The sequence below is a fragment of the Cicer arietinum genome, chromosome 4 (assembly GCF_000331145.2).
Source record: "Cicer arietinum cultivar CDC Frontier isolate Library 1 chromosome 4, Cicar.CDCFrontier_v2.0, whole genome shotgun sequence".
NCBI classification, from domain to species: domain Eukaryota; kingdom Viridiplantae; phylum Streptophyta; class Magnoliopsida; order Fabales; family Fabaceae; genus Cicer; species Cicer arietinum.
The window spans coordinates 56985222-56997968 of record NC_021163.2 but is presented as its reverse complement, the minus strand read 5'-3'; the positions used below and the strand labels follow the sequence as shown (position 1 = coordinate 56997968).

Genomic DNA, 12747 nt, shown 5'->3' with positions numbered 1-12747 from the left:
AAGATCAATCTTGAGTTATTTTCTTAAGTTTTTAACATGAATTTTTAAAAAGGTGCATTTACAATTCAAACCCCCCTTTCTTGTAAATCGACATTGTTACTTCAAACGGTCTCGATTCCTTTTCGAGACTCAAGGAACTAACTACATAAACATAAATATTTATAACAATTTGTTCACAATAAAATTAATCCACACACAACAAAATTCCTAAAATTAAATCTTTCTCACACACCAAACTTTTAAAACCAAATAATCTATATTATTTAGTTAAAACTAAAAAAAAAAAATATTGTCAAAATTTCACATACACATACTCGACTATTAAAGCACCGAAATTTTTGAGTTAATAAAATACTCTAAACCCTTTTTTTTCTTTTTAAACTCAATCAAAGAGTAATTAAAAGAGTAACATTTTAAACTCTAACGATTGTTAATTTCAATATATCTTTTTACTCAAACTCTTTAACTTAGTTAAAATTTGAATTTTTTCACAACTTTAACAACTCTAAATTTTTCGTAAAATTTCAACTTCAGTTGAAACTCATTTATTTGAAAATAACTCATTACGTAACTCAAACACATCAAATTTAATTACCGCCAATTCACACCAAATTCAATCAATTCAATTCCACAACACATATATAGCACCTCAATTAAATTTCAACAATTCAAACATAACTCACCCAATTTCAAAACTCCATATTTTTATTTTCTACAAAATCCACAAATCCACAAATAAATCCACAAATCCACAAATAAACCACATCTCAAAAATTCACAAATAAATCACATCTCAAAAATTCATAATAATAATTATGAACATATAAATCACACCAAACTTGAATCACCACAAACCACACCTCAAATTTAAATTCCACTAAATTACTCATAATCACATTAAATTAATTTTTCACAAAATCACACCTTAAATACATCAAATTTATTTTCCACAAAATCACAATTAATGTCCTAAATGCAAACTAAAAGTTTGGAAGGAGCCTTTACCTTAACGTTAGCTCTAACACGCGATTACGGTACCGTATTTAATTTCGGTAAAATTTAAGTTCGTGACGTCGCGTCGAAAACTAAATCACTAGCACCGAAGCGTGGCAATGAACAACTTTTTCTTCTGTCACTTCTCGAATGGAAGCTTAGATCTAGTAATTAATTGGGGTTTATTTTTGAGTTTTGTTGAAAAAAACACTAACATAGCTTGTTTTATTTTTGAAACAGAGGAAGAGAAAGAGGAAGATAGGCTGAGGTGAAAAGGGAATTGGAAATTGCTTCATTTCTTCCTTTCTTATATATATATAATATATTAAAATAATAATAATATATTATAATAATAATAATAATAAATATCTAAACAAATATCTAGATATTTTTATAAAAATCATCATTACGTCTGTCACCTCACATCACATCACAAATCATTTTTTTCAGAAAAATATCTACTCTCGCTGTAATTCAATGGGTAGATGAATTTTTTTGAAAAATGCTGCATCTCAGAAAATTTTTTTCTTCTACAAAAGATTCACCGTAATTAAATAAAATTATTCATCGACGAATAATTTTAATCGGGTCTCCAAAAAGATATTTTTGGCATTTAACTCACAAAATGCCATAAAATCGGCTAAAAAGTCTCAGAAATTCAACACAAAATTCTCCAAAATACATAAATTAGAATTTAAAATTAAGGGTCTTACAGATTTCAACATTCAATTTAAACATGCCATCAATGGTGTATCCCTTTCTCAAAAAAAATACCATTTTTAGAAATGGTGTACAAATCTGTTCCTATAGACTGAGTAAACCATGCCTTATTGAGAAGAAACCCAAAGACCAGATTTTTCCTTATTTATGGAGTGTACATGACATACTTTAGAATTAAGGTCTTTCAAAATGTGAATAGTAGTTCCACATCTCCAATACCAGCAACATTAGTAGTGTGAGAATCTCTCAACAACACTTTCTTATCTTCAACAACAACGTATGTTTTAAACATAGCACAATCACAACAAACATGGCGTGATGCGCCAATGTATATCGACCATCCATCTGATCCACCAACACGGTCGATCTCAGTTATTATGGCAATGAATTTCTTTTCTATCAGGTTAGCCTGATTAGAAAAACTTGGCTTGCTTCTACACTTGTGTGCCATATGACCTTTTTTTCCACAACAAAAACATAGAAAAGGTGGGGGAGGGCCATTTCTAGGAGGTGGTTCTTGCCTTATGATTGAGACCTTTGGAGGGTTCTCATTCTTGTTGTTGTTCTTTAAAGTGTGATTCTGATTCTTTAGTTGTTTGTCGTTTGACTTCAGAACTGCTCTGATGAATTTATTTTTCTTATTATTTGCCACAAAAAGAACTTCATCTTTCTGATCTGGTTTCCAGGATTCTGCCTCAATTCTAAGGCGGGTTATAAGACTTTCTAGAGAGAATTCTATTGTTTTATGCCTGAGAAATTTTTTAAAATCTTTCCAAGCAGGGGGTAGTTTGTCAATAATAACAGCAATTTGAAACTGTTCATTGAGGGACATACCTTCAGCGATGATCTCGTGAGCAATTTTATGGATTTCGTGAGACTGAGCTTCCACTAATCTGTCATCTGATATTTGAGGTAATGGTTAACAACATACTTTTTGGCTCCAGCTTCCTCGGTATCATATTTCTTATTTAGAGCATCCCAAACATGTTTAATAGTATTGTTGTCGGAACTGTAGTAATCATATAGGTCATCAACAAGTCCATTAAGAATATAATTCTTACATAAGTAATCATTATGTTCCCATTGGGTTAATTCAACATCTTTCTTATCTTGTTTTGTTTGTTCAGCGTTTTTTGGAACAACAGAAATGTCATCCTTTAGAACATTGGCAACCTTTTTCGTGGTAAGAAAAAATAACATCTTTTGTTGTCATTGTTTGAAGTGACTTCCCTCAAACCGAAATGGTTTGTTGTAGTCAGAAGCATAAGAACATGCCCCAGTAATTTCATCGGTAGACATGGAAGTATGAAAACGTCTTAAAATTGTTAATTTTGAATTTCGAAAAAACCTTGAAAAAACAATTTATGCCACCGAAAAATATTATTGGATTGAGTCGTGGACTAGGTTGCTCTCTTTAAGACGTTTCGAGGTACTTCTCAAATTGTGCAAGACAGACTATCAACCACGAAATCCCCAGGATAAAACAGCCCAGATATCTGTATCGGAGTTCTACTGCACCGTAGAAAACCGTTCTAGAATTACACCCTAAATATAACAGTTGAATGACTATCACTCGTAATATGGCACTAAGACCACTCAAAAGAAAAATAAGAAGTGAGTAAGAAAAGGGGAGAAGGGAGAAAAACCTCATATATGGAGTGTTTTTTTGGTGTGTTTTTCCAACTGAGGAGAATCCTCTCTTTATAAAGGAAATTCGTAATTACATCAGCGAGAAAAGTGTGATCCATTACGTCTGATACACTAAATGTGTGTTCTAATATTTAGGTTTTGACCACAGAAACGTGCACTACGTTTTGTTTGACCACATAAACGTGTGCCACATTTTGTTTGACCATAAAACGTGCACTCAGTTTTGACTTAGGTTTTTGACTAGACATTAGCAAACGTGTGAGACCAACGATTAGGGTTTTGACCAACAAAACTGATGCGCTAAATCGGGGACAAGGAATTGACTGGATCAGATGTTGAATGTTGACTCGGTGGAGGACAATTACATAATTAACTAAATAAATAATTTATTAATTTTCATATGCTAAAAAATAATACATCACGTAGCCAAAACCAAGGCAAGCTGAGCAGACCAGACTAACGACGGAAGCGCGCACGTGTGGTTGTCAATTTTGCATGCGTTTTTCCTCCTTTACAAAATTGGGGTACCCATTGGGGCACACCCAAAGTTCCATATCTCCACCTTATATACACTACTAGTGTGATATCCCTCATATGTGTGACTTCCTTATTTTTCAATTCACAACAACACTAGCTCTCATTAATGTCATCATTATTTCCAATAATTTTCCATTAATATCATCATCATTTCCAATAACTACTGTGAGTAAATACAATCTTCAATCCTTTCTTATACTACGGTGAGTAAATACATGTTGCTTCAAATATAAACCAACTTGAGAAATAAATCTACTTTGACTCTTATTTAAAGATGAGTAAGTAACTGAATAATGAATTTTTATTTTTATTACTCAACATAATATGTAACTTATATGAAATACATATGTAAGAATTCATATAAATTTTGCTTCATTGTATCAAGTGGCAAAAAAAATTTCGTTCTAGTACTACTTGTTGTAGCTTAAATACTAAAAATAAATAATCTTCCCATTACAAAAAACAATTACAATACACATAAAAACTATAATTATCTTTTATCTTTAAATTTACATGTTAGTCTTCATGAATCTTTCATGACTTCTTCAAAATTGTTGATTTTGGCAACTGTAGTCTTCATGAATCATTTGAGTTCCTTTTATTTGTATGATATTTAATAATAAATTTAGAATGTAAAATATATAGTACATTAGTAAAATTGAAATGTAACAATTGAAAATTAAATTAAAAAAATAGAAAATCCATATCCAAACAAACATAACATGCAAATATTCATAAATGAAAATTGATAGAAATTTAATATATGAATCTAATATTGCAAAATTAACAAAGTTCAGTCAAAACAAATACTACTATAGTTTAATTCAAAACAAAATAACAATTATTCATTATTTAATCATATATCGTAATTTGGTTATTTGATGAAATATAGCATTAGTTTACTTTTTGTCCTATTATCTGTTTTGTTTCATCCACCATTTAAATGATTATTTGTATCTCTAAAATTCATATTGTAACCCAAATTTTAAATGTATGACATTTGGCTTAATTGTGAAATAAATTGCATGTTGGTTCATGGCTATACAAGCTAGTTTTAAAAACATCCATACTTCAATCAATATTTTAAAATAGTCTACAACTTTGTCAAATGTTATTTAGTTAAGTTGATGACATTGTTGTGATTATGGTTTTATAAATTTATCAAAGTTGTATATCTAAGTAATTTTAAAAGTGAGTTCTACAATATTAAAATATTGTTTTCATAAAAAGAGTTTAATTTTTTTATAAAAAATATATATTAAATAAATATTACTCAAATCACAAGATGTGTCAACGTAATTAGCAAAGTGGATTACAACATGGCCTTAGAAACAATACCACAACTAAAACCAATCACCAAAACAAAATCAAAGAAAAATGACTCCAAAACTTATACAAGATTTAATCCAAGGTCAAGATAAAAGTTTAACCCAATAAACAATTTGGAACAAAGAACTTTGTTGATTATTAAAGACACGGTAATTGTGTTCTTTCCAAATTAACCACACGGACCTCATTCAAATAATCTCAATTTTTTTCCTTGATTTTTTGTTTATGTGGAATAAACATTCAAATTGTTGAGCATGAGTAACCGCCTCACATTATAAACAATATAAAACACTTTGAACACTTAACCAAGTCAATATATGAGACCACACATTGTTGAAAAACTGACATGAAAAAATAGATCCAATAAAGATTCTTATTTTTCACATCCATAAATACATAACATATTTTGCTAGATCAAAACTCCTCGACTAGCCATATTATCCTTCATAGGGAGTTGATTAATCATGAGACGTCAAATAAAAAGACACTTTAAGAGAGACCAATTTATTCCAAACGAGTTCAGCATGAAAAGAGTCAACTATAGTAGCATCCTCTGTCAAATAATGGTATGTCCCTTTGACTAAATGTTGATCTCTAAAGGCATGACACCACAATCACATGTCCTCAATATTTTCATGTAAAACAAAACTATTCAACAACATATTGTACTCTACACCATTGCCACACCTCCCATCCAACACCCAGCCATAGCTAAATGTTTCTGCAGCTGAAATATGTTTATCTACAGCTAAACTAAACAACCACCAAAACCTATCACACAACCAACCTTTATCTAACTAATGGTTACATCAAAAGAATATGACTTTGTCATTACCCACATCACAACTTAAATTAATAGAAAATCAATTGACCTTTTTGTCTGCCACTCTATCACAGATCGAGTTTAGATCTTTCAAATTCATTCCATATGAAAGTATTTTAAATTATACAACTTTTAGATATTCAATATTTCAATGGATTAAAATTTGTATAAATATCATAAATTTGATTTGATCTTCTTAAAAATGTAAAACGAATTTTCGAAAATATCACCGTAGAAGATGGTCTGTTTTATTTATTAAAAAAAAACACAGTCATGGTTAATACCATATTCTGCAAACCATGGGTTAAAAATTAACCCTAGTTAAGACTTTTGGGTCCCACTTTATTATAAAACTATGTTTTAGTTAAGAAGTGAAAAATAATTAGGGCAATACATAACTTTCATTTTCACTATAATTTTGGGGAAAATTAGATTTTCCTCTAGAACAATTCATTGTACATGGTGATGATCTACTCAGATTCAAATTCACAAATCTCATACAGAGCCTCTTCAATTTGGTACTTTCACTCCTTCATTACTTCGCATTCATTATTTTTCTGTTGAAATCTTATACAAATCTTGTGCTTAGGGTTTAAACGAATTGCTGAAACTTCCAAACTCTGAATTTCTACTGTTATGTGTTGTTTGGAAAATGCATGTCCATTTAGATCTATCACGCGCTTCGTTTGTTATTATCTTATAAAAAATAAAAATGAAAATAAAAATGTTTTTTTTTTGACAAATAAAAATAAAAATGTTTATTTTCGAACATGTCCTTTGTTCTAAGCTGTGGGTACAGTGTTTTTGCTTGTTAATGTGATACTGTCCCCAAAGTTTCCCAAAAGAAAATAAATAATTAGCTGTATTGAGCTATGTTTTATGGCTATAGAAAATGTTACTTTTACCGTGGTCTTGCTGTATTAAAATGGAAAATGAGCTTTTGATTTTCCTCTACAACTGCTTAGACTAATCACTTGATGGAAATAGAACTACATGAACGACAAGACCTGGGCTCTGTTTGGGTAAACAAGTTAATGAAGCGCGTATAGCAATCGTGTTAGTGCTTATTATAAACTATTTCTATAACAAAGTGAAAATGAAGTCAAATTATTTTTATATAAGCTAAAAACTATTTTCGTAAGCTATCTTAGAGAGCTTATGGAAATTAGCTGAAAACAGCTTATGGACAAGCCACAAGTAGTTTATAAGCTCTCTCAAACAGTCTTTTAGATTCGACTTGAGACCGCTGCCAAGTTTTTAAAACCTTGTACGTCTCATCCAAGCACCCTATTGAGTGAAAGGACTTCAAATTGCATCTTGATAGGTATATTCTATACGTTTTTTCTTGCTTCTTTCACCGTTTAAGCCTAAACAAATTATACTATTTAAACTTTACTAATATGTTACTAATGCTTGCAAGTCTGTTACACTCAGTCTTGCTGTGAGTGTTGATTAGAGGGGAAAGGAAGGAAATTGTATGTATTTGTTATACGGTATGTAAATGTGAATAAATAAATTCCATAAAACTATTTTTCTGCGAGTCTATGAATTGAATTTTCTTGAATATGTCGATTTCTTATTGCTGTACCTTGGAAAAGCTGCTAATTGTTGTAGTAATCTGTTAATCTTTCTTTTCATTGTAGTGAGGAAATTAAGAGCAGTTTAATAAATGGTCCCTCCGTCCCCAATCTTTGGTCCTTGAAGCATTTTATTTTTGTCCTATAACTTTGGCTCTTTTAGAAAACCAAGATACAATTAATGATCTTTTTCCTTTTGTACCCTTAACAACTCAAAAACATGCATTAAATGAATTATGTTTTTACTTAATAAATGAAGGGTAAAAAAGACTAAACCAACCTAAATTTATTATTTCTTAATACATGTGTCCAAAGCTAAAAGGACCAAAGGTCAGCGGCGGAGGGAGTATTACTTTATTAACAAGCAAGCTTACCAAAGAATTGACAATTTAATTATTTTATCCATTCTTAGCTTTTATATATACTTGTTTCATGTTTTGCCATAATATCAGAATTGTGAGTAACATAAGATGAATTTCGGTTTTTATTTGAGTCTGACATCTCTGATTGTCAACGTTCATTAAACATTTGATAACTTTCCCTTCCTCTTTATTTTTTATGTGATTGTTGGACAGCGATGGTTTGTAAAGTTATTTAGAGAGAAAAGATATCAAAATCCTTATTATTTATTTACTTTCCATGATATTTAAGCTAGTCTGTCTTCACAAACAATGTACTGTATTCCTTTGAGGAAAGTTCATTATGATTGCACACTAGATTCTTTGCTTAAGAAATACATTCACAACAGCAAAAATAACTGAGAGGTTGTCTAAGACCGTTGTTCTGAACTTCTGATATATGCCATATTATTTTTTTGTTGGTTCCGGAAGGCCTAGAACAGTGGCAAGGAATCTTTGATAATAACAAGTTGACCATAGTAGGCCTTATCCTTGAAGGTTAGAAAATATTTAATTGCATACACCGGTGCTTTTTCCATTACCAGTTTGGAATATGTTCGACATATAGAACCTCAAAATGCAGTTTTAGTTATTATCGTTGATTTGCTACTGAAATCTTAGGAATTTAGGGAAATGTCTCATTTATTTATTTCTTTTTTGGGTCTAGTGTGTGATTAATGCTTTATTACAGCAAAGGTGCTGTGTCTATGAATCCAGATCTGATAGTTAAATATATTTCATATCTTTCAGCTACGCGAGGAAGCAAGATTTTAAGAGTTAAGCCAACTGGGAAGATATGGAGTGCAACAAAGGTGAGGCAGCTAGGGCCAAAGAAATAGCGGAAAGGAAATTTTCTGAAAGGGAATATGCCGGTGCAAAAAAATTTGCTATCAAGGCTCTAAATTTGTATCCTCCACTTGAGGGTCTTTCCCAGCTTCTTGTAACTCTAGATGTTTATATCTCTGCTGAGAATAAAATAAATGGAGAAATGGATTGGTATGGTATACTTGGAGTCAAACCCTTTGCTGATGAAGAGACGGTTAGAAAACAGTACAGAAAGTTGGCTCTCACTCTTCACCCTGACAAAAACAAAACTGTAGGTGCAGAGGGCGCGTTTAAACTCGTTTTAGAGGCCTGGAGTTTACTATCGGATAAGGTCAAGAGACTAGCGTATAACCAAAACCGGAGTTCAGAAAGATCTCGACATAATGCTCCTAACCATGCTGCGTCTCGATCTGGAGCACCCGGTTCAAATGGCTTTAATGATCTTAACAAGAATGCAGCAACTTCAAATGCAAGAACTGAAAATAGTAATGCTCGGCCACCACCAACCTCTGTTCCTCCTCTGCAGAAAATCAGTGGTACCTTTTGGACTATCTGTAATCAGTGCAGGACACATTATGAATATCAAAGGGTTTATTTGAATCATACCCTTTTATGTCCCAATTGTAAAAAAGCTTTTGTGGCTATAGAGAAGGGTCCACCTGCTCATGCTGTTAAGTCATCTAATGGGTCTTCTCGGCAACATCATCAGAAGGTTCGACATCATACTGGAAGGAGTCAACCTGTAACCGGCTCAACTTGTTTTAATAAGACAAACATTCAGTCAGGTCCTCACTCAAGAATGCCTGGTTTTGGTAGTGCAGGAGGATCGTCATCTATTGCTGATGTAAGTGTTAAGCAGCATTCAGGTGTGAAAAGAGAATTCGAGGGAGTCGCGTCAAGTGCTACATGGGAGAAGAATCTCACGAATAAGGGGTCCGGTGGTTCTTTTAGTAATATTGAAAACCCTATGAAGAAATTTAGGAAAGATGATATTCGCATGCACATGATGACCAAGGGAGATGGAGCAGCCGGTTTTGGCCGCGTTTATGAATCCGGAAAGACAAATAACTTGGGAACAGAAAGGGTGAGTAAGCACTACAGCACTAGAGAGTTGTCATTGTTCGAACTACGAAACATGTTGATCGATAAAGCAAAGAGAGAAATTTGCAAAAAAATTCAAGAATGGAGATCAATGGCTGAAGCTAAGGTTACAAACAAGGACAAAGGAAACAAGAGGCGAAAAAATGCCATCGGTGACAAAAGAACTGGTTCAGAGAAGCATAGAGGTTCTGCTATAAATGGTAAAAGTGATTCTATTCCAGTCGCATCTGATGACACTCTGAAGGAGAATGATGCAATCAGTGTTCCTGATCCCGATTTTCACAATTTTGATATGGATAGGGCCGAAAATTCCTTTGAGGCCGACCAGGTCTGGGCTGCTTATGATGAAGATGATGGAATGCCTCGATATTATGCAAGAATTCACAAGGTAATTTCCAGAAATCCATTTAGAATACAGATCAGTTGGCTTAATTCTCGAAGCAACAGTGAATTGGGCCCAATAGATTGGATAGGTTCTGGTTTCTATAAAACCTGTGGTGATTTCAGGACTGGCAAGCACGAAACAACTGAATCATTGAATTCTTTTTCGCATAAGGTAAGGTGGACGAAAGGCACCAGAGGAGTTGTTCGCATCTTTCCTGGAAAGGGAGAAGTTTGGGCGCTCTATAAAAACTGGTCTCCCGATTGGAACGAAAACACTCCAGATGAAGTGATACACAAGTATGACATGGTGGAGGTGCTCGAAGACGTCAATGAGGAAGAAAGTGTGTTGGTTATACCACTTGTTAAGGTTGATGGTTTCAGGACAGTGTTTCAAAGGCACAGCCATGATCAGGTTAGGAAGATACCTAAAGCGGAGTTTTTTCGCTTCTCTCATCAGGTTCCTAATTACTTGCTGACGGGGCTAGAAGCTCCAAACGCTCCAAAGGGCTGTCGAGAGTTGGATCCCGCATCTACTCCCTTAGAACTCCTTCAGACAATGACAAAAGCTAATGAAGTGTTGGCTAATTTTGGAAAAGTTTAATGAAGACAAATTGCCAAGTTCACCTGACAGATGAAACTCCACAGTATAGATAAGTACTGAGATAGGCTTAAGGAATTAAATTCAAGGATGATGAAAATATAGTTTCATAGGTTACTATTGATTTTGTAAGCCTGACCCCACAATCTTGTGCTTTTTGGTGTTGAAATTGGGATGGAAAGGATTCACAGCTTTTGGGATTTGCTGTGTAATTTTGAAACTTGTTATTCATATTGGTATGGATATAATCATAGCTAAAGGTATTATTTATCTTAGAGAAGTTTAATGATCAAATTTTCTTGCTATTTATCTTTTCCTTGCCTGGTGCTTTGCTTTTCCTGTTGATGATGCCCATTTTAACAACTTGCATGCACCCTTTTTATTTAATGGTTTGGTTGAAAACTTGAAATGCCAATTAATAATAATTTGATGATGTTTGATTGATATATGACTAAAAGTGATATTATATTATCAGAAATGATCGGGCAAATAACGCTCTTGAATATTGTTACATAGAAAATAACATGTTTTTTTGTTATTATTTCAATTTTTTTCTTCCATGATACTGTACAATATTATCATGCGAAATTTTAAGATGGACCACTATATAGTAGTTAAAAGTCATTTGTACCTTTTGACGATGATCAGTTCTCGTTGTTTTTATAACTAAAATGATGACTTATTTATATTGTTTTGAGATATTAAAACATATTTTAGAAATAATAAAAGATTCATTGAAAATATTTTTATAATACGTTTTTATTAAGTAACATTTCATCTCCGTTCTATGTTAATGGTTTATTTTCTAAAATACTTTGATGAATTTTTTTTAAGTGAACCATTAATATAAAACAAAAATGAAATTTAGTTAATAAAAATGTATTTATAAAAATAATTTTTTGATATTTTTATTGTTTTTTAAAATATAAATAATTGTTCATTTTAAATTTATTTATTATTATTTTTGACTAAAACTTCAAAAAAAATTAATTTTTTATTAAGTAAAATTAACACGTTTTATGAAATAAAAATAGAAAATAATTTCACAAATTGACATAAGAATTCGTAATGTAATATCTAAATTTAAGAATAGTTTAATTTTCACTTATTATAAAAAATATTTAGACTGATCATATATAAATTAAATTCTTTAAATAATTGTCCATATGTGAGGTTGATTTAGGAATGTTATAAATATTTTTAAATATTTACATGAGTTGAGTTCAATTTTATTTTATATATAATACTAATTTCTCTATAAATATTAAATGAGTCAAATGACCATACACCAATTATATAAAATAATTTTACATTGTCATTTAATAAAAATTCGTGAAACTATGTGTACATATATTTAATAACCAACTTTTAAAATAATTACATTATGCAAATCTTATTATTAGACTTGTAAAACTGTTAAATTGCGTGTTTAACACTTTTTCTTAAAGAATACCCAAAACTCAAATACCCTTCTTTATATTATGAAGTTAATATTATGAAGTTAATATGTGTTTGGATAAATTATAGAAATATACAACGTAATTTATATTTAGATATACTCTAAACATTAAATAAAGAATTAAAAAAATTATTATATTACTTTAAACTAAATATATATTTAAATAAAAATTAAGTTTATAAAATTAATTTTTAAAAATCCAAAATATTTTTCCATTTCAAAATTAGTTGGAATGGAAAAAGAAACGTGTTCTTCCCTAGTGTTATGTAGTGCAACAGAAAATAAAAGGTGTATTACCGGAATTTGTTAGTTTGTTAAAATAATAGCACTAAGTGGGTCCTATCTTAAAATGA

General features: G+C 31.4%; 1 protein-coding gene across 4 annotated transcripts; it reads left to right on the top strand.

Moving 5' to 3' along the window:
- The first annotated feature begins 6409 nt into the window (after nt 1–6409).
- Nucleotides 6410–11244, top strand: LOC101505779 (uncharacterized). Of its 4 annotated transcripts, none has more exons than XM_027334144.2 (3): nt 6410–6570; nt 8778–10341; nt 10461–10629. In XM_027334144.2, exons 2-3 carry the CDS (start codon nt 8824–8826, stop codon nt 10482–10484), a joined length of 1542 nt encoding a protein of 513 aa, XP_027189945.1. In that variant the 5' UTR covers nt 6410–6570; nt 8778–8823; the 3' UTR covers nt 10485–10629. The 4 variants fall into 4 exon arrangements, with proteins under 4 accessions (XP_027189945.1, XP_004498402.1, XP_073223172.1 ...); XM_073367071.1 differs by adding an exon at nt 8460–8525 and having other exon boundaries at nt 6431–6570; nt 8778–11244; XM_004498345.4 differs by having other exon boundaries at nt 8778–11244.
- Nucleotides 11245–12747: the final 1503 nt, after the last annotated feature.